General features: G+C 52.3%; 1 protein-coding gene across 1 annotated transcript in view; it reads right to left on the reverse strand.

Moving 5' to 3' along the window:
- Positions 1–3,815: 3,815 nt before the first annotated feature.
- The window catches only part of bma (SCY1-like protein bma), a 31,506-nt gene continuing 13,095 nt past the window's right edge, over positions 3,816–22,226 (reverse strand). Inside the window, exons 5-15 of the mRNA XM_029111125.1 lie at positions 21,775–21,891; positions 21,406–21,531; positions 20,349–20,525; positions 18,987–19,223; positions 17,471–17,627; positions 17,191–17,309; positions 16,784–16,890; positions 14,923–15,065; positions 12,908–13,054; positions 12,612–12,756; positions 3,816–3,936 (exon numbers count right to left, since the gene is read on the reverse strand). Of these exons, the coding sequence (XP_028966958.1) occupies positions 3,816–3,936; positions 12,612–12,756; positions 12,908–13,054; positions 14,923–15,065; positions 16,784–16,890; positions 17,191–17,309; positions 17,471–17,627; positions 18,987–19,223; positions 20,349–20,525; positions 21,406–21,531; positions 21,775–21,891 (1,596 nt within the window). The remainder of the gene's footprint in view (positions 3,937–12,611; positions 12,757–12,907; positions 13,055–14,922; positions 15,066–16,783; positions 16,891–17,190; positions 17,310–17,470; positions 17,628–18,986; positions 19,224–20,348; positions 20,526–21,405; positions 21,532–21,774; positions 21,892–22,226) is intronic.

Genomic DNA, 22,226 nt, shown 5'->3' on the forward strand with positions numbered 1-22,226 from the left:
CGGATTTCACCGGCTGTATTTGCGAGGAAACGCGCTTCGGAAACGACGGCTTCCTTTCACAGTAAATTTGGAATTTCCATCCCTGCAAATTTCCCATTCGATGGCGGCGCATGGTTGAGCGCGGCGCCGATTCCGCACGAAGGGAACCGGGGGGATTTCCCGAAAAATGCGCGTCGGAGAAATTGAATTTTCGCTGTGGACTTCTACTTTTGATTCAAATCCGTAAATCGAATACTTTGAGATGGTCCCTGAATTGCTCGCGCCCGGACTTGGCTGTCATCAACCGCAGACACCTTCTCTAATAACTTGAGGATACGAATTTTCCAATTGAACGACCATGACAAACGAGGTGTCTCTCCTCGAAGTCCTCGTGGACACGTTGCGTAACACATTGTTGATTCGGTTGCTGAAGTTGCTCCAGAAGACATACATACATACATGACAGTCGTCCCTGTGGCAATAGGAACCAGGGTAGGTTTTCCCTACAGAGACTGAATGACTGACTGGCTGAGGGGAGTTGATGGGAAAACGGGTGGTTTGGGCGCTGGGGACCAGGAATGGTTGGGCAAGCAAGCAAGCAGCTAACGGAAATGGATATGATAAGGTCTCCAGGGAAAGTCCGGGAGGTTGATATGTCCATTCTTGGATATGTTTCATTCATGATCTCTTAGTTCTTCTCCTCCTCTCTGCTCGTCATCGTCATCATTCGTGGCAGGACCTCATGACGAGCAAGGAACGGGATTAATAGCGGGCGGTAAGCCCGCCGGCTGGCTGTTCGTTTCGGATCTAGACGAATTGATGCCGTTCAAGCAATGCGCTTCATGTAGGCAATTAGTTCTGTTGTCTATGTGCATAGAAGATGCTGCCTGCGGAAACGCGCAGCAGCAGCAGACGACAAATGAACTAACGAACGATGGGACGATCATCTCAATGAACGGAGGAATTCTCAGCCATAACAAACATGTCGAAGCATGCGGACATGTACGGATAACATTGTTTCTGAAAACCGGGGTCTCAACAACCGCTGCTCGCTTCTCAGTGTTTTTGGCGAGGGTGATCGCAACCTCATCACCCCAGTCTCTGTCGACCGTCCTCCTTCTGACACTATCTGACGATTCGTCTCTCAGTCCCCGATCATGTAGTATCGTAACTTTGGATGCAATTTGTATCATCATCCTCGACGACAATTATTGTTATTGATATTATTACTATCGATCGGAGAAGACCCGAATTCGGGATTGGTCAGTGTCAGTCAAACGATCGGAAGGTTATTCAGAACTTGCCGAAGTCCCGCATGGCGCTCAAATATTTTTCCCCCTCATTCGAATTTCCCGGAGAGGAAGAGCCTCTCAACGAAATAGGAGAACTTCCCCCTTCCAAGTCTCGCACAGCGGTCGATGAGCGATCCGAGAGAATATTCACAGGTAGTCATTGCGTGTTCAATGTACAGAGAGAACGGGATGAGTTGCAATGACATGAAAATGTTCAATGGTTTTGTTGTTCTCGTTGTTGATTCTCGATCTCCGAATTTGAACCGATTGGGACGAGCGCTCGCACCCATTGAGCAGGATATAGCTTCGAAGAATTCTGTATCGGCCCGGTTGACTTCGAAAAGGAACGGGAACGGGCCTTGATTGCTCGTGTTCCGTCGAGAAGAGAAATAATTTTCGGTATCTTTCCTCCATTCAAGCTGTTTACCCTGTTTTGCCAGAAGACGGACTCTGACGGAATTTTTCGGTCAGTTGACGTCAGAGTGACGCTGTTCTAAGAGAACACGCTTTCAATGTCTCACGCTCGATGAGGCTGAGGAGGATCGCTCGACCTGGGTCCAAGCATTCGGGAACCCCGGCTGTGAAAATGGGGAACTCCGCTCAATCGGTAGCACATCCCGAAACCCAATCGAGACGTTATCGTTACCATTTGATGGATAATCATTTGACATCTTTCCGCCATTCTATGCTGCTCCTAAGGAATTTTTACTTTTCTCTATTCTGCGCTAAAGCTGTGATTGTAGTCGGGTCCGGTCCCGAGGAAGTCGAATAAATGTTTCAGGCTCGCAGACCAAAGTCATTTCGACCCGCTACGCTCAAATACAGGAGTACGGCTACTGCCTGACTATGCAGAACGTTAGAGGAACTGAAGCTAAACGACATGGCTGTCGAGTTTTTGTGTGTGAGTCATTCTTCTCCCTTTTCTCCTTCTCTCTCTTCTCCTTCTTCATCTTGTCCTCCTTATTCTTCTTCTGAGACCTCCCCGATTGTTACTATCGTTAAACCTATGAAGCATCGCAAAAGTTCGAACAACGCGCTGCTCTACGGTCAGATGAAGAATGAGTGATCGGGTCGCGCCTTGTCACTTCGTACAGCGGCACCTTGAAAACGAGGCGCTTGTAGTCCACGACTTGCTTAGGATTTCCAGGAATGATGAGTTCTCAAATGCCTTTCACCGGCTCCTTCCTCCGGTTTCTCAAATGATGAGGTCGTTGTGGAGTCCGGACGCGTGTTTTTTTTGTCCGTTTCTCCATTCGAGAGGCAACGACCGCTCGCACATAAGATGATGATAACGCTTGTTGTTGTTGTGGCAGCGGTGAAAAAGGTACAGGTCGCCGACGGGGTTTTCGGCGACAAGGAGAGAAGGTGGTCTCTCTCCTGCTCTGATTGTCGAGTTGCCTGCAGTGGAGATAAGGCACACACTTACAGTCAGAAGGCTCCGGGCGAATCACTCTAGAGTCGAGAAAAAGAAATAATTGGAGATGGAATCTCTGAGATCGCAACCTATTCCTTGCGTCTCTCATTTTGTTTTTCAAGCTTTTCTACCCAAAGGAAAAACTATCCTAGTACCTAGCCCAGATCAGTCTCTAACCGAATTATCAGAACGAGGGAAAAGGTGAAGCTGATATGGAGATATTCGACTCTTCGACCTTGACACCTCAAGGAAAAATTATTCTTAGCCTCCACTTACCCTTGAGATCGATATTACCGATGCCTCCTTCTTCTGTCGTAGATAATTTGACTGCCGCGGGTCGCAGTCTACGGTTTCGATCGGATGTTTCGTGTCTTCGTTCGAATGAGTTCGCCGTAGAGGAAAGTAGTTCATATTGTGGCGAATGGCGTCCCTTGTGAATTGCGCGGCGCGCAACCGCAAGGCGGACAGACCATTTCTTTTACAAGATTGTTAGAAAGGACTTCGTCTTTGGTTTAAGCTGTAGCTTGGGCCTTAATCGCGTCTGGTCAGACGCAGCCGTTGGGTTCTTGTTGATTCCGTTTCTTAAAGGAGCGTACGAGCTGAGAAAATGCTACTCGTGAACCATTGTTCGGTGTCGGAAGGTTTTTTTCAAGGGTGGGTTGCTGGAGTTTCGCCTGAATTTTCGATAGAGCTGCGCAGAAACGTATTTTTGCAAAAATACGCGGACGACTCGACAGCCGAATCAAGCCCAGGTTGGATCGAAGCTGTGAGGTAGTTGGGAGCAGAGTGATCTTCCAGAAGATGAATTCCTACGAGGTCGGGTCCGAAGTGACTAGGTTCCGTAACCGTGGTCGGGGAATTTCCTCCGAATAGGCGCTGCGTCGACGCAGATTCTTCTTCTGAGGTACCTGTGAGTCTTCACGGATGATCGCACCTTTGATAGGTGTCTGGATCTGATGAGATATCACGGAACGAGTCGCTGCAGAAAGCATCCGAAGAAACGCCAGTATTCTCTCCCGATAGGGAGCACCGTGATAGGACGAGAAGGGAAAAGCCCTTCCTGAGGATGCAACTCCGAAGCTCTCGTAGCTCTTCTGTTTCTTGTCACTTGCTGCTGGCGCCGAATTGAATTATTTGCCAGAGAATAGTGAAGACACTCCAGAACCCACTTGCTGTAGGAACGATGATGCTTGGTTGGGTAGTCCGGTTCCGCAGACAGCGGCGGCCGAGTAGCGTCTCATGTTGGCTCGACTGCAAGAGGAAACAAACAAGTTACGAAAGAATTCTGCTTACATCTCGGTGATTCCTCCCCGGTCTCATCTGGAGTATGTACTCTCAGAGCGGAACATCGTGATTTGCTTCCTCTGATCACAATACACTGAAGAACCCTCTGACCCAACACTAAGTAAGTAATGTCGGACATCCCACCGGACCCGATTCGGTCTCCAGATCTACTCTCGGATAGAGAGGCCGCTGTTACATTTTTCGTTATGTGATCCGGCGCTGGCCTTCAAGCGAGCTCGACTGTTGTCATAAGAACAGCGAACCTCGAGGAAGCGGATGGAACGCTCCACTGAACACGTAAGTCAGCAAGGAGAGAGCTTGTTTATTGCTCACTCCTCAGTCACCTGGAGTCGGACAGGTGGGCAGCTGCTGAGTGACCATCTGTACAGGGATGTTCAACCCAACTGCGAGTTGGTCAGCCAAAAGGCAGGTTGTGATTCAGCTGGTCCCGAGGCAAGAGGTACCTACTTCGAGTGGAGCCACAGTCGACTGAGGGAGCTGGAGGCAACAAAGCATCGAGCTGGATGCGTCAGCGTGGGCGCGAAACCGGCGGCGTCGATGGGGACGGAACGAGAGACGAGACATTCGGCTCAACAGAGGACGAATGAGAAATCAGAGAGATAAAAAGTAACTCCGCTTTCCGGCGTGAGAAAGGAACTACAGCACGGGGAAAAGTACAAAACGTCCGCTTGTATAACCAGACGCAGTAAGCTCCTCGACAGAAAAAGACTGACACCCACTGGAGGAGCAATCAGGCTAACACGCAACGAGCATCGAAAGCAGCCCCAGCGACGGGCCGACTGACCAACCGACCGGCGGACCAGCAGGCCGTTCGGAGGCCATGCCACCAGACAACCGGGGGTCCAGTAGTTCGCTCGCCGCCAGAGGCTGACGTTTCGAGGAAGGAGAGCGGAGATCGAGACAAGCTATTGTATCGGTGCTCTGGAGAGCAGATACGGTGGAGGAGCACGATTCCAATGGGAACGGGAAACGTAGTGCGCGGACGCGGGGACGATAAAGACGAACACTCACTCGTTCAGACACACGCACGCACGCCGAAGGAGAAGAGCGAGATAACTCTTGGAACAGAGCCGAGAGAATGGGAGCTCTGCTGTAGATATTCCGTCCACGTCGATGATTATGACTCTCATCCCACGTTTGATGGACACATACAAGCAGCAGAGCGACCGACCGAGCAGTCGGCCGTGCGGCCGGACGGGAAAACAGAGGATCGAGTGGAGCGACTCAGAGAACACAACAGACGAAAGAAGACAGCGGAAAAATGATGCCTCTCCGAGCGAGGCATCTACCTCGTTTCGATTACGCCACTCCATATAGCCGGATCCATTCATATTCCGCGGTCGGTGCTGAGCTCATTTGCCGAGCCTGAACATCGATGATGCGGCGGCTCGACTGGCCGAGTTGGTAGACGACGTGAGATCAGCAACAAAAAATGTCGCAGATCTCGCTTCAGCTGTTCGCTCGTTGGCTATCAGGACGAGAGCACTCTTTCGAACAGACATGGAGTTTGGGCTCAATCTCCCAATATATTGCAACACTGACGAGTGAGTCTATGGCGGATTTTTCCTCATCGCGATGTTTTAACGTGAAATCCACGCATCGTACACAATGAGCGGACGCACGTATACGTCGGAAATGAAGCACAAGAGGGAGATCTTGTGTCCTGCCCCGCCATTTTTCCGAGCCGTAGTATGTTTTTCCTGCATCTTCGGCCTCGCGTATGTAGATCCGAGACGAGGAAATATCTCTGAGAGCTCTCAGCCGAGAGTGTCGCAGGATATGTACTATTCGCGATACATTTGTACTGTTGTAGTTCATTTGTCAAACCATGCGCGAGCCCTTTGTGTTTTCGACCGTTGGGAACAGCGAGACAAGATGGCCAAAAACACTTGCCGAGTATCTTCCTGATTCGGCCACGGAAATACTGTGTATTCACACCGATACTACACATCGCTTGCGAAGTCTAGGATTCGGAGTAGGAGCAATCATTTTCGGTGGATCTTGCGCGGTCACCCCAAGGTCCTCCTCTCCGAGAATATTCCGCGCAGTGTTGGATTTATAGGCTGCCCATTGTTCGTCATGGACGAGCAGACTGACCAGCAGGAAAAACATCCACAACTGGCTAGGTACGCGCGCGCTTACAGCAGCTAGTTGCGTATTAATGAGGAGTGCGATTGCTTTTGTGCATGGATACAGGGCCGCGAGCTCCGAATCGCTCCGAATTACCCACTGTAGAGTTCGGACTAAGAGCTCTGATGTGAGAGTCCGTGAGCTCGTCTGATATCCCTCCCGTTGAGGAGAAGCAACGCCTCATACACATCGGGTTCGGGAATATGTTTTTCGCACCCGGGAATACTCTTTTCTGAGATTCGCCTGAGGAATCAATTCTCTATATGGTCTGCGGAAATTAATGATTCCGTCGATAGCTGTAGCGGCGGATGAGCCCTGTGGGATACCGTGCAGGGACGGGATCGAGTTCTGAATATTATTGTTGAAATTGATCCTCGCTAAAGTCTACACGTTTCCATTGTCTACATGAGCGACCCTGGTCCAGGGGCGACTTCCCTCAGCGGATCCTCCGCCGCGTCGAAGGATTCGATCTTGCTTAGGGGAATGCAGCATCGGCTACGGAGTTGAAACGACTAGAGCTCACAAACGCCGAACAGGCTCGTGCCCCCTTGCACAGAGGCGAGCTCCTCAACGAGTGATAAGCGAAATAACTCGACACATTCTCATCGAAACTGTACCCGATTGCGTTGCTCGAAGAAAAACTCCCGAGTAGGCGAAAGGAGCGAGGCATCTGACGTCACCGACCGAGAGGTTCTCCTCCGGGACCTTGCGTCGGATGAAGTATCGCAGTATATCGGCTCCAGTATATCGAGACCTCACAATGCAAAACGCTTCCAGCTGTACAGACAACATCACCTCGTTGAGGTTGTAACAGTTCCTCCGCATCCCCTTATCTGCATACAAAGTCTCGAGGTGCAGCTGCGCAGACATCGAAAGGAGTCTTGCATTCAGTCGACGAACAGTCAATGGAAGTCAAGGCACTCGCAGCTGCAGACGGTGTACACCAACAACAGCTGCAACAGCCTGGCTACAGCAGTCGCGGTGTCGCTGCCGTAATTGAATGCGAGCGATAGATAGATAGCTCGGAGCAGGGACGTTGCCAATGGAGAACTTGTGACATTTTTCACACAAAACCATTCGACCGGAAGATCGGGCGCCCTGCCCTCGCTGCTTGTCTACCTGCGCGCCTTGAAACCTCTCCCGCAAGCCGGATCCAGGTGCATGGTTGGCAGGCAGGCTGGTTGGTGGCTCGGATGATTCGCTGGATGGCTGACTTGATGGCGGCAAAGTTGAAAAACGACGTCCCCCGTCCCCGTCTGGCCCGGCCACCGTCGCAGCTGCCGCTCACAAACCATTCCACGACGAACCGCCCTCGAGGCTCAGGTGTTGCTTCGGCCGTTGCTTGGGCGGAGGTCGACTTACGCTTCTACTCCCTCGTCGACTACCGAGCATCACAAGCAACGGCGTTGGATCGTTGCAACATATTTATCACGGCATCGTTGAATTCCTCCCGTCGAATAACGAGGATCTGACGATTGCGAAATCGGGAGAAGGGAACGGGAATGAACCGCCTCAGATGAAGCTACGGCGTCATAACGGGAAAACGATCTGCTCCGGCAGTTAAAAATGTCCGTATCGTGTAGCACGCCTCGTCGGGCCAGGATGCGCTCAGGACACTGCTTGACGTTCGGAAAAACACGGGACGCGAAGAAAGGCGACGGCGGCGGAAAAGACTGTCGCAGGAGGAAACGAGCAGGGCGGCCGGCGTTGTTCCTCCCGAAATGGGCCCTGCCGACTGGGTTCATCAGACACAAAACCGACCGACAACGACGAAAGAAAATGACGGCAGTAAAAGGCTTGAATGTCGCCACCATCACAACCGGCTCTTCCGCCAAAACTGCTGTCACTGCGGCCGGCGGCGGGGCTAGCCTGCTATCATAAACCCCACGCCAAGTACCAACGAGCACAATTCCGTATGCAGAGGATCCGAGTGCGACAGCCCCAACGGCCCCCAGCCCTTATCCCACAGCCCCCCAGGCGGGGGAGGGGGCGGGTGGATACGAGGCGTGGAGCCGAGTAACTAGCGGAATTCCAGGCTAAGCTCATCCGGGACTTTCTTCCGATCGTCCAGTCTTCGAGAATCCTTCAGGCGTTCTCGGTATGTTCCACGCCGGACTCGATGCTCGAGATCGTCCCAATCGAAATTCTCGAAGCAAAATTCTAAAATCGAAGAATTCCTCATCCCGAGAGATCGTCCTCGGCCCTCGGAACGGAATGCTCGCGGATCCGTCTCAGGCATGTATCGAGACGTTTCCCCGCCATTGTCTTGGGTGACGAATTCTCTCTCGACGAGCACTCCCGAGACCACGGACAATCCTCCACCGCTGCTTCTGGGTCAGCTACTTTTCCTATCGCATCCGATCTGCTCCGTTTCCGTGTTCGATGATGCGGAGGATCGCACCGGTCGCGTCGAATCCGAAGTTAACTTGTTCCGAAGTCTATCCGGATCGAGCGAGACGGGAGCCGCACAATTGAAACATAGCACCGAGTATAGTCGGAACAGCGACCGTGGTCGAACATGTTGTAAAGAGCACGTAGATTCAGCTCCCGCGGCTGGTCCGCTGGCAAGCTTGCCCTGAGGTGAATAGGAAACAAGGGAGCGGGAACTCGCCCGCCTCCCGCCCGACCAAGTTCCCCGTCTGTGCGTCGTTGCTCCCTCTTCTCCTACTCTTCCTCTTATCCCCCCGCCATCATCTGAGAGAAACTCTACCACTTCAGAGATAAGAGGAGGAAGTAGAAGACGAACCGCCGCCGCCGCTGCAGCCGCTACCGTCTCTGGATGAGAAGAGCGAGCCAGAGAAAGACCGCTATGTCGGGGCCGCGTATGGCCTCCCGACCGTCTGTTCTGGGGAGAAGGAGCTCGAGTGCGACTGTCTCGCTTTGTTGAGTGCGCACAAAGGTACGTCTATAATAAAAATAATAACAGCAGCAGCAGCTTCAAGCGTGAGATTATATTGGAGAAACTGAAGGCGGGAATACTCCGTCGTTCGGGTCCATCCACGTCACGAGTCCATGGAACAATAAATTAAATGGTCATCCGGACAGACGTTGAATGCTCGCGGGGGAAAATCGCTGAGAGCGGGGGCAGACGTTTCTCGGGACTGTCGCTTACTTCCATATTTTATTTTGACAGGAGTCACCTCGACGGCTCGGGAATGATTTCCGGCAATCCGATCTGTTCGGGAAACGGAGAATCCTCATCCGGAACCTCAGCGCGCCGCGAATAATATCTGTTTCCCGGGAACTTCGACATTTCCACCAAACGGCCATCAGAGCAGATTTGAATCATCGGAACCTCTCACCGTGAATTCTGTGGAGTTTTGAATTTCGAAAAGAGCAAATTGGTACCTTCTGAGATCTCGACGGAGGATCGCTCCCAGCTGTGGAAGATCATCAACCAAGCTGATCAGACCGCTGGCGAGGTAGGATACACGAGGAGGGATCCCGCCTGGATTTCTTGTGGATCTCGGTCACTCACGTTTCAATGTCTGAGCTGTTTTGCGTTTCGGGTTTCAACCCCGCCGTCTGTCGGGTAGATTGTTCTACATTCTCTCGGTCGTTCTTCCCCCCAGCTCCCAAGATCCCGTTCCATCTTTTCATCTATTCCTCGCAAAGAGGAATTAGGCGCCAGGGATGTGAATTATGAACCTGTTGGTGGGTTGGTTGGTTGCTAACCACCCAGCGACCGCCATTCCCAACGAAGCGCTGGCGAACGAATCATTCCTACGAGCCGTCTCGCGGAGCGAAGGTGGGAGCTACGAGTCCGCGAGCGAGTATCCAAACGAACAATCGACTTGTTCAGCCTTCAATTCCAATCGACGTCATCCGACTTACGAGAGCGCTCGCGGCAAGAGCGCTCCAGAGTGACGTCTTCCGTGTGGGTTCCAGTCGTCCGTTTCGCGATCTCGCAATTATTCTTTCGCAAGCGAACTGAGACATATACGCTTCAACATGTTGAATACGAATTCGGGGTTTGAGACCTGGGCTTTGTTAGCTATACAATGATGACATGATTCAAGTCGTCACGTCATACGTCTCTCTTGAACGGCATTCCGTGCCGAGGCACAACGAACGGCGAAACGCACCGGAGAAAACGTAAATCTGTGTCCTCACCTCGGTCTCATCCGCGGTCCGATTTGTTGTTTTCCTCCTAATTTTTCCCTCTTGTATCATACGAAGCAACGAACATCACAGCACCGCTCACTGCCCACCGAGCTTATCCAATGCAACTTTCCGGAGGTCTGACGCAAATCAGCTGATCCGACACCTTGTTTTTGTCACGCCGGAGGAACGTTCCGCGGGCCGGAGCAGAAGCAGCCAGGCGGCCGCATGCTCCTAGCCTGCCGGCCCACCTCCCACCCGCCACCGTTCGTGGCGCGGGCTGCTCGAGTTCTGTTTCTCGCGTCGAGCGGCGGCACGGTACGGCATGGAGGCGGCCATGATGACGTCTGGTGGCGCCCCCGGAGTCCCTTCCTCGCACTGTTCGCCTCTCCATCCTCCTCACATTCTCTCCCGCTACTACCTTTCACCCATGCCCTCCTTAGCCGCCACCTACCCCCACCCCCTCGCCCCCCAGCCAAAACCTTATCCTCCCCAGTGTTCTTCGCATAGGAACAGCATGGCCTGCCGGCTAGCTAGCTAACCGTCCGGTCGCTTAAACAAACGAGTGCGACCCGCTGGCCCACCGATGGGACTTAGGACTGGACGGGGCGCAAGAAGCCCGGTGCAAAAGTACAGCCCCACCCCTGCCCTTTTTTCCCGCTTACCGCGTACGCCGGACCCCGTCTCACCTGAGCGACCACTAGGGGGCGTTGATCGCGCGAGTCATTGAACTCTCCTCACTCACAAGAAGTTCGGAGCGGGAATGCCAAAAAGATGACAGTTCCCCGAGCAAATGATATGCTATATGTGAGCCGGTGGCAAGACCTCGCAGGAAATGCAGAGAATGTCATCCAGCCGATGGAAAGTTTCATTGCGGATGTGTTCGAATCTGCTTCCTTCGAACTGGGAAGGGAGTGGGGGATTCCTCTGAAACTTCGATGGAAGCTTCGAGTACCGTGTTATTCTCCTTCCTAAGCTGCGTCCGGATTTCGCTCGTAATCGCCGCCTGACGCAAAGCGAAAATGCGCGGGGTTCACCCACGGAGGTGAGCCGTGGCGGATAGCAGATCCGTCAGAAAAGGATGCGCGCTCGCTTCAGCCTTCGAACGAATGCATCGCAAGTTCTCTCACGTTTATCATACGAGACTTCCCATTGAACCCTCCCGGAGGAACGTTCCCGCTATCGGGTTCGTAAATTATCTTTAATATGATGCGCTGATATTCCCATGTTCCTTCCACGCATCCCTCCCGTAAACCTCGGCCCAGACTCCCTCCCTGTTCCTCTTCCGGGTTTCGTTCGAGGGCGCTCTCCTTCCAGGGGGAATAAGGAACCGGACTCGACGAACGGAGCTCCGTGCGTCATTCGCTAGCTTTGCTAACCCCATTCGCTCCGTATGGAACTTTGGAGAAGTCTAAGCCGCTCTCGAATACTTAATTCCAGGTTCTTCCTTGTTTCCCTCCAAAGGAGTAGTTCCATCGAACAACAACCGCGGAACGAATCATCTCATCAAAAAACGCCTCGTGGACTCGAACAAAGCTCCAAGGCCCAAAGGAATTGCTAAGACTTCGTGACCGGATCTCTGGAGGGGGTTTGTTTGTCGTGCCGCTGCTCTCTTGAGAACAGAGTCTCGGATCGTAGTCGCATTTGGGAACATCGGTGGAGCCCGCGCGATAATCTGCATTGCTGATGCTGTCGTGAATAGGGGCCAGCTCCGGTCGGAAGGGGAGAACACGAGAGCAGAGCACGAGAATGGCACGGACGGGAGGAGAGAGCGAGCCAGAGCAGACGCGAACTAATTTGAGTTGCGGACGGGGGCTGGAAGGGTCGAACGCCCAGGGGCCAAACTGCCACAGCCAGCTGGCATTGAGCTGAACCTCCATCATTTCTACGTCGACCCTAATCCCAGTGGGTTTAATAAGCCCGCGCTTCCACCCTCTTCCCATTCCCGTCGTATTGCGACCGGTTCGTTCCTGGTCTTGACCGAACCCGGTATCCGTAGGTTTCCCGCTTAAAACTCCTCAACCCTGCGTTCTGCGGCATTCCCACACCTCTCCGTCTTCCCATGGGGGCTCATTCTGAACGGACCCCGAACCGCCACCCGAAACGACTTTCGGTGTTAGCAGCAGCAGATGGTGGACCCGTTTTGGGTGACCCTTGGCGGCATTCAACAGCTTCTCTCGCAGATGTTGCTTCCGACTATCACGGAAGCCTCAGACCGCACTCTCCGGCCGGGAAGAACTCTTTTCGTCGCTATTCCTCTCAGCGCCGGCACCATAATCGCCATAAGGAGTGCGCTTGGACGAGAGACGCAACGCAGAGCGGCCCTATTCACCCGAAGCGCTCCAGGAGCTCCGAGTGAGCGAACTCGATTCTCGATTCCTTAGACCTACCTGGAATTGAAGAAATCTGCACCAAGGCCCGTTGAATTACTAGATGTGGTTGTAGGGGATTGAAACTTTGGCGACGAGAAGAAGTTCGAAAAACGCGAATCCTGTTGGTGCATCCCCACTGACGAATGCCTTCGAACTGGCACACCTGCGGATTGCGTGCCGGTTATCATTTTCGGGCTACCAGACTTCATTCAAAAAACGTAGAGTTCGATTGTCTGCCAGGATTCGCACACGAGGTGAATCCGAGGCGAATCTCTCGGTGAGAGCCAAGCAAATAAGTGCCGTTAGTTTTTTACCGGAAGATGTGTAGCCGAGAGGCGACCCCGTGCACGGAGAGCACGGAGCCACTAGTATACGTGGGGGCTGGATCGTGTTGTCCGAGTGGCGCCTACCGGGAAGCGTAGCTTGTACACGCAGGAGGTTCGAGTCCGGTGAGGATGAGGCTGGAGAGGGGAAAAAATCTCCGTCAGAACTGTTCTTCCTCACGTACGACACCTGTGCAAACTCCGATCGTCGTGGGGGACGGGGGCTTTCGCGGTGCGTCGCAGCATCGCTTCCCTTATATTCCTTGCTCATCGGAAAATAGAAAGAGGCTCAGACAGCAGAGACTCGATCGGGCAGAGCTCGAGGGATTCAAGTTCGAACTCAGCGCATAGTCGTCGTTGGGAAGAGATCGGAGCGGTCGGGTGGAGATACCCCGCCGCGGAAAATCGTTCTGAACCCGGGGAAAATTCCGTCTAAGCACGGAGTGACTGAGCGAACGAACCAAATCCTTTGATCCTGCGGCAATATTTGCCCGAAGTCGCTGGTGGTGGTCGTGGTAGTGGTAGCGGTGTTGTCGAGAACAGCGCATCCGTACAAAAGGATCTCCGCAGACACGGGAGGGATCAATGGAAGCAGCCTATCCAGGGAGGATATACAGCAAAGTTGCGGAAGGCGAGGAATTACTTCAGAGTCACATATGCGATCTCGGTGAGAGGGGGAGCCAGTGAGTCCGCGATCGAGCACCGTTCAATCTGATTCTCAAAACTGTTCCCTCGTCAATCTCCCGAACCCGCTCGACTGTGGACCATCAGAGAGTCCCGTTCGGAATTCGTCCGGTGATTTCTCTCGTGTCCACGGGTCGATTCTCGCCTTACCGACACTGAATCCGATCGTGTCCTCATTCCCGTTATTTGATTGTCACGGAAAGTCTCTGTGTCCGGGAGCAGAACAACTGAAATACTACTCGGACGAATGCCATTGCACTTAGTGAATGGGTGAGTGAAACTAATCGCCGCTTCTGCATCTCTCTCAGTTTCTTTCGCCGAGGGAACCGCGTGCCATGCTGCTCGCCGGTCCGCCCCACCGTTTGCTTCCCTTTTCGCTCAATCGCTTTCACGCCCACCGGCAGCTGCGGGTAGATCCCCGCTCGCTTGCTCCAGCTCCATATTGTCCCGCGCCTTCCAATTAGCTGCTGCATGGCGGGAGGGGGGGGGAAGCGGGGCAGCACGGTGAACAGCATCGACGGGGGACGGGAAGCAACAATCGTTGCAGCGCGCAGTAATGGAATAGCGACCGATGCGATAACAGCAAAGACAGTAATGAAATTGACAGTCGCAGCACTGCGAAAAAAAATGGATTGGAGCAACGAAACCCACTCGATCTTGGTTGCGGCGTCTTGCGGCAGCACCTTTTCTGCAGGCTGGTACTAATGGTATCAACGTGACCCGACTCGCAGATGCGCATATGGAAGAATCGATGCACTAAAGCACCGAGTAGTTACGAGGGACAAATAGAGAGCCATCAAGCATAGGAGAAGTGGGATACGAGAGGGACAATAAAGACAAGCGAAGGAATAAGCTCCACCCGTAACGAGACCGACACCGACTCGTTTGCGAAGTAGTAACAGAGCGACGAGGAGAGAGGCACAAATCGGATTGACCAGACTGGAAGACGGAGCACAAGCGGGCAACATTGCTCGAACCAATCTGCCTTAGATGTTGTGCATGCATGGACCCGGCACTCTGCAATGGAGGTCTCGGGGGAAACAACTTCTGAAATCAATGTCCGTCGCTGGTTCTAATGCTCTGATGGAGGGGAATCACTCTTTCGTTGGAGAGATGGATAGCATTCCGATTCGGAGCAATGTCGTCCCAAGTGTGATGGTCCCCGAGATGGTCGTTGGTTCCTGGAACGCCGGTGGCCGGGAACTCCGGCTCAAAATACTGACCACCCTCGAAACGGTGGGGATCTCTGTTATGGGAGAAATTGCGACCGGCCCACCGAAAACGTCTTGGAGCCTCTCTCTCATGGCGGATACGAGACTCACCTGAACTACATGTCCTTCTTACGACGTCATCCATGGAAATCGAAGTACGCCTGGACTCGAGGCGCAGCGACGGCGGACGATGAGGGTATCCAGTCGGCTGCTCGATCGCGCTGAATTGCATCGGTTGAGTGTGCACTGGAACTCTGCGATCAAATAGGGAAGCTCACTTAATTCCAACCTTCCCGATCACCTATCCTACATCTCGAGCAAAGTTCCGGGGAAATCGATCGGTGTTCCCGTTTTCCTAGAGGTCAGCGCATCACAGAGTCAAGGATTCGAGAGCTCATTCGAAACCTTGACCCTCCGTCCCTCGGAAGCTTGTTATTCCTTCATCTATAAAGTCATCCACCAAGCGACCATTCCTGGGACTCATGGGGAAGGTTCCGGGAGGATCGGAAAATTACAAGTATAATAGTTATAATCAATCTCGATTCTTCGAATAGTCAGTCTCCCGCCAGCCATTCAACTATCCATCGATCAATCATCTTATTATGCGTCGACCGACAATAATGATCGATCCGTTGAGACTTGAGACGAAATCGTCGACGACGAAGACATTGCCTGATATTTTGACGACAAAATAATTATTCTGATGTCTCGCAAGAAGATGATTGATCGATTAGCCAATAAGTCAGGAAATCATTCTATGTATCGAGAATTTCCCGATCAATCAGGAAGTCTGTGATCATCTCAATTTTCTATAGCGTAGTATTCAACGCCGAGCGCGGAATACCAACTGAAGCAAAATTTTCAAAGCGTTCCGGTCTTCGGCAAGAGGAACGATCGCCTACGAGGTACAGGGAAGCCACCGGTTGAGCTTCCGTTGTTCTGGATATGATTTTCGGCGTCGCTAGAAACATGCACTGCACTACATCTGACTATGGGAACGCTCGGTTGCTCCGCCAACGTAAGATACCCATGTAGCGTTTGACGCGCACTCTCCGTAATCGAACTTACGTCGGGGACGACTCTCTGGAGCAGACGGGGACCCCGTACATCGGAAATCCCTCCCCGCACCCCTAGAGCATACAGAGATTCCTCCCCGACGGTCATCGTGCGCTTCAATCCGAATATTCGTAAACGGCCCTCTGATGGAAGGAATCGATTTTTTTTCTTGCGGCTCAACTTTCCAATCGGGTTCGCAATGGAGGGTGATCATTCAAAAGGTGGCGGAGGCGAAGCAGTTCCGATTTCGGATTCTATACAAGCGCGAGGATTGGATTTTCTCTACGAGAATCTCTAGGCAGGCTTTCGAGTTCCATCGGAATCGGAGCAACCCTCGCGTTCTCCAGCAGCCCAGGGCTCTCTTAGCGGTCATCAAGGCAAAGATCGGATCGAACGTCAAGGTCCAAGTTTGGGATCAAAGCAGAACGACGAAGCAATGTATAGGCGAGCGGTTGAGTGGACGGATCGACAAATGCGCCGATCGATCCATCGATCAATCAATCACTTTCTGCCGAGTGGTTGATGGGCACCGGAATATTTACGAACCTCTCCGCAGTATCCGATTTCTTCTCGTTTGCTCTGTCGTCCACCGTCGTCGCGCTTGAATCCCCAATGAATTATCTCTTATCGTTTCTATTCGCTCACTGGATCTCTACGAGCTGCTCCGACCTGACTACTCTTTGAATTGTTTGTGGTGACTTGCTCATTCCAAGAGGTGGTACATGAGCCATGAGCCCCAAGTCTCGGGCTCCAGTATAATTATTGTCTCAGAAGTTTTGAGTAAGAAGAGAGAATTTGAACTCGGACGCTCGTCGGAATTCCGACAGGCGAAGATCCGGAATCTGAATGCGATCTTCGGAATTCTCTAGGTGGAACAAGTGGGCGTGACTCCTTCGCTGGGGCACGGGGTACTTACAGTTCTGATGTGGATTGGAGGGAAAGTTTTTCCAACTTAAGTTTGTTCCTTTGACTTTTTGACACCGCGTCAAGCATCTCTTGGCAGAGCTCAGTCAGCTCTTGGAACTGCAAGCAGAATAAGGGAAAATGAGCTCTCGAGATCTCACCTTCGCGCGAAATGCGGTTTCTGTCCAATGTCATGGATGGAGAGGCACCTCCTGCCGGATTGACTAAGCGCCACATAACAATATCTATGCAAAAAGTGGCCTGGTATAACGGAGTTTCCGAACGATGTTTCCGAAGATTCGCTCGTTCTCTTGCTCCTTGCTCGCTCCGTGTCAGTGTCAAAGGCCGAAGTCCCCGCATTCGTGAAAATTTTGGCGGTACTGCCTGAATCCGTATAATTTCGGGGGCAGCGGATCTTACCTGGTCCAACTTAAGCGCTGGACTCACTGCGACCGGGATGAGAGTTGGTAGAACCTTCGTGGCAAGCAGGTTCACTGTGAGTCCGTAACGCTTATCTGCCATCATCCGCTTGTAGATTCCTGCGAACAGAGAATCGTCTCCTCATGACTAGACTTGATCGTGTACACGAGATCCGAACAGAGAGGCTTATAATGAAAAGAGCAGACGAGCTGCTCGAGACCATCTCCGAAAATACGAAAAAAATTCTGGTGGGTGACTCCGAGATTCGGAGAATACTTACGGACGACCGGCATCAATATCGTCGGATCTTGAACTTTCGCTTTTTCCAGCATGGGCAGAACTTGATCTAAAGTATCAGTTTTTTCCAGTTTGTCCATAACTTGTTCGATGCACGTTAGCGCGTTCGCCTGCACCTGCGACGACATACTGTGAAGAGGCTGAAATCGATTGAAGCGAATGAATTGAAGTCAGTTGTCTGAGCTTTCCGCGGAGCGGCTCGCATTCCAACCTCAAGAGAAAACGGCATCTTTCTCGAAGAAAAAATTGACGAGATGAGGCATCTCTGTCCAGCGCGGCAGGAAAGTCGGGAATCCTTAAAGGCCTAGCCGACCCCGGGAAATTCGGTGCGGTCCGCTTCTGACACGATATAGGGTAGATGCATATGAGCTCATTTTCCTGAGGCGCATGAGCGCTTATTCCTCCAGTTCACGATAGACCCCACTGATTCTGACTTCCCAGCTGCGTCCGAATGTGCCCATCCTCAAGGGTGCATTCCGCTCACAAATCTCTCCTTGAAATCTCTATCGAGTGCCGTCTCCCCGAGTGCTTAGCAGCTAGTAGAATAACTTTGGCGGAAGGATCTTCTACTAGTCGGCTTCGATATGAGGGTGAATCGCAACAAGGGGGAACTGTAAATGGAAGACAAAGTCTTTACGCGGAGAACAAATAAGCGAGCCCCCCACAGGGCAAAGCAGCAACTCGATGCTTTGCCCCCGTCTTCGTTCTCGGTGCCGGTCGGTTTCGGCTGTCCCTGCGGATTCAACGGAAACAAACTAAAGCAGCTTGGACTTCACCAAATCCTCCACATTCCATGGAGGTTTGGGAAGTTATTTCTGCGCGTCGTCCCGACCGACCGGCAGCCCATTGCTAGCTCCGTGCCCTTCCGACAAAACGGAGACAGGTCAGGGAGTCACGTCATCACGAGAAAAAAGATATTTCGTTCTGGGAATCTGTCTCCGTATGTCATCCTCCCACGGTTTATGGCCAAAATGACCTTTTTTTCTCCGTCCTGACTTAATATCGATGCTCTATTGGTATGAGCGAGAAGAATAGAGGAGAGGAGACCGAAGGTGGAATCAGAGCTTTCTCTTTATCCGGCGGGATGTGAGAAAAACGGAAGATCCCTCGGTAGTCACCGATCCTCTGGTTGTTCAGCCTCAATAGCAAATCGGAGGGAACCGATAATCGCAGAATACTTTGCCGCTGGGGATCGAGCGATGCATCACGACGCGCTCAGCCGCTCGACCGAGCGGTCCGTCAGACCGTGCGTTTGATCGATCCGATTTCCGATGACTAATTGGTTGCATTTCTGCTAAATAATGGCATCTTCCCCCCAAAGCAGACTCTACGTTGGAATCAATCCTCAAGCTGATCGTTTTCCGCAATCAGTACCCTCGGTGGCCGCTCCAGAGAATCGAGCTAACATCCGTCTCCGAATCTCAACGAGAGTTTCTCCGAGGAAAGAGTCATTCCAGTTTCCGGCATCGTGATGAAACTAAGACGCCCGAAATACTCACCTTTTGCCCCGAGTTTGTCTCGAAGACAGATCTGGTTCGGGGAAGAACCATCTTCCGGACGGCGTTTTCGTCGAGGTATTCGGCGACATGAGCGGCAGCGCGTATCGAAGCGCATTGGATTTGTGGTGCCGTCGACTCAAAGGAATTGTACACCATTGGGAGAACGTCAGACTTGATGTCCGCTTTTGGGGTTTTAGCCATGAGAATATCTATGTTTTCAAGCAGAGTGACAGTTGCCTGTAATTAATACTTAGATTTGAGAATCAATTTCTCTACGTCTCTGCGATCCTGACTGCACGGACAAGCCCGTTATGCTCTGGCTTGAATCGAGCGCCCGAAGCTTCGCCAGGGGGGAATTCGGAGAGCTCGCCATTCCGGAACCGCTGTAAAAGGAGCTCCGGCCCCTCCAAGCGGAGCCCATCCGAAGAATTCTTCGCCTCTCCCTCCCCCGATCTTCGAAGCAGAACTATCCTCTGAGACGCGGTGCGCCCCCGTAACGGCGAAGCGAAGGCGTCTTCGGCAAGTTCCACGTCGAGAGATGCACGGTCCGGTCTCATGGTCCTCGTCGTGCTCGCGGTTTCCACGCAGGCGAGCGAGCAGCTCTTGCTTCGTGATTCGGAAAAGCTTCTCGAGCTCCAATACGCGAGAAAGGAAACAAACGCAAGAGAGCAAACATTGAGACTTATCATGTGTGTGCTCCTCGAGACCACATATGTTGTGTACAAATTCGACGACGCAAGTGAGCAGGTAGGCAAGCGAACTACAGACCTACAACACGGACGACGGGGAGGTTTCCCAAAAGACCGGTGAAGGTGAACTGAATCCAAGGATGAGAGATCCATCGCAGGAAGGAATCGGGAGGAATAGTATGAGGAGATAGAGTGGGAGACTGACTGCCTGAGAGGTGAATTCGGACCGGTGGCCGGAAGAGAGTTGCAAAGAGAAGGCTTTCGGCGACAAGAGAGCGAACGAACGAACGAATGAATGTATTGCAATGATGTCTGAGTTATGCGCATATTTGCGTCTCGTTTCTGTCCTCCGTGAAGAATTGGGCCTCTAGCTGAGCTGCCACCGGGCAAGCAGGCTGTTGCTCGGAGCATGATGACGAACATATGGAGATTTCCGGAAGCGACCAACGAGCATCCCGCTCTCTCTTGAGAATTCACTCGTCTCTCTTCTTGCCACAGATTTCCACTCTCTGCTCATGCCTTCACCATGATCATGTCTCTGTGAGTGAGACACCGGGTCCATCGAGTCTGACTGAACCAGGTCGCTTCTTGTACGCTCAGAGACGATCATTGCGGATAGGTTTAAATCTTAGTTTCGACGGAATTCTTTTCTCAGTCCGTTCTATTCGCTCACCTGGACAGACTTGGGCATTCCAAAGACGCTCCTGAAGACGGGCAGAATTATGCTTTGGTACTCGTCAAGGGACGAGTTTCCGATCATGTAGAGTAGAGGTTGAAGAGCTGCTGCCAGAACCTCTGGCGATTGCAATTCGGCTTGCAGCGAGGGCAATATGTGCTGCCACCATAATTTCTGGAAAATGGAATATCCCGATCTAAGTCCCGGATGCATAGCTGAGTAATGTCTGGATCCAGAATGCCGAACCGAATAATAAAGTGTTTGTCCGGCAAACTCAGGAACGTATCGACCGTTTCATGCCGTGCTAGAATTGAGTCGGATATCCAGGCCCGTTCGAATATGTTTTTTCGAGTGGACAATGCCTGGTACATACTTGAGGTTTTGATCTCTTTCTCCGGGGAATGTGGCGGTATGCGGACCTCGGGGCGCTTATTTGGAAACTCAACGCGTTTATAGGGAAAGTTTGCCCTTATTTTCGCTTGACAGCCCCAAGCGAGGCGCGAACCTCTTCGCTCATGTATTGCACCGCGGCCGAGTTCGTTAGGCAAATTGAAGGAACTCGTGATCGAATTGCGGTCGAGGAATACAGTGGAAAGGAGGCCCAGACTCCGAATCGCACGTTGCGGCAGGTTCCGCGCTCCGCCGAGTGACTAAAGTGATTATGTATACTGATGGAGAGACTCCGTGAGAACTGATCGCTGGCGTATCAGCTCGCGTTCGAGCCAAGTTTCCCGTCGGATAACAAGAGCGATCCTTCAAAAGTCCTGCGAGCCACCTCAATGAGTATGTATGTATGTTGGCTCCGTGGTTCGCGTTTCGCTACCGTCGGGAAACTGCTGAGTGTTTTCGGGATAGGAATCAGTATTTCTCTCGTTAGAACTTCACTATCATTGAGTCGACGTCCCTCTATCTCTAACCCTACGCTGGGCGTCTAATTTCCTGTCATAGGCGGAGACGGGTACCGAGGAGGTTTAAGGCAGGTGTCAAATCAGCGATATTGAAAAAAATTCCTCTGCTCAAATCTTCAATCTCGAGCTGTTGATCGTCAGCTCACCTTCGGTATGGCGGGCAGGGTTTGTTTTAGATTGTGGTAGTAGTGGGTCTTGTGGGTGGAGTCCTTCATCTGGATCACGTCAAGGTATTGGAGCGCGTGGACACCTGGATCCATGAAATATTTAATCTGCAAATTAAAAACGCTCCTGTCAGTGAGCAAGCAAACCGAATTCTCGTGCGCGTGGGCGGCTGACACAAGGATGAGTCGCTCGGGAAGCCAGAGTGCTGATACAGCTCGCTCGGATGTCTCAGATACGAGCACGACGCGACGTTACGGAGTCAAATCGCCCGTAATACGGAAAACGGAGGAAAAAAACAGAATCGAGGCGAGAGAGGCTCTGAAGCCGGAATACGCCGTCGAAACACTTACGATGGAGAAGTTCTGTGAGTTTGGTCTCCGCTTAGCGTCCATGTTGAGTAGACCCTGGAGGGGCTCCTGTAGGTGATGGGGAATTTTCTCCAGAAGCGACAGCAGGTTCGTGTTCATCTGGAACAGGCGGGGATCAGGAGGTGAGGCCAGAGAGGGAATTCACGTATTTGCTCCCGTGGACGCTTCGCTCAGAAAGGGAACGGGTGAATACGTGTGGAATGGAATCCAATTCATGGATAGAAGAAGAGGAATGTATCCTCGAAGATTCCTCGGCAGATGACCATCCGAGGTCCGGGCAGAGCTCGAATTCCGGGGAGAACTTCCCCTTCGTTCCCGCTCTCAGAACGAATATTGAAGATGAGCCGGGAATATATCTCGGGGGGAGCGCGGGGGAACTAACTCCAAGCCTTCGGTCTGAAACTTCAGCACGTTCGACGTGGAAATCAGAAGTC

This window comes from Galendromus occidentalis, unplaced genomic scaffold (genome assembly GCF_000255335.2).
Source record: "Galendromus occidentalis unplaced genomic scaffold, Mocc_1.1 scf7180000075558, whole genome shotgun sequence".
NCBI lineage: Eukaryota > Metazoa > Arthropoda > Arachnida > Mesostigmata > Phytoseiidae > Galendromus > Galendromus occidentalis.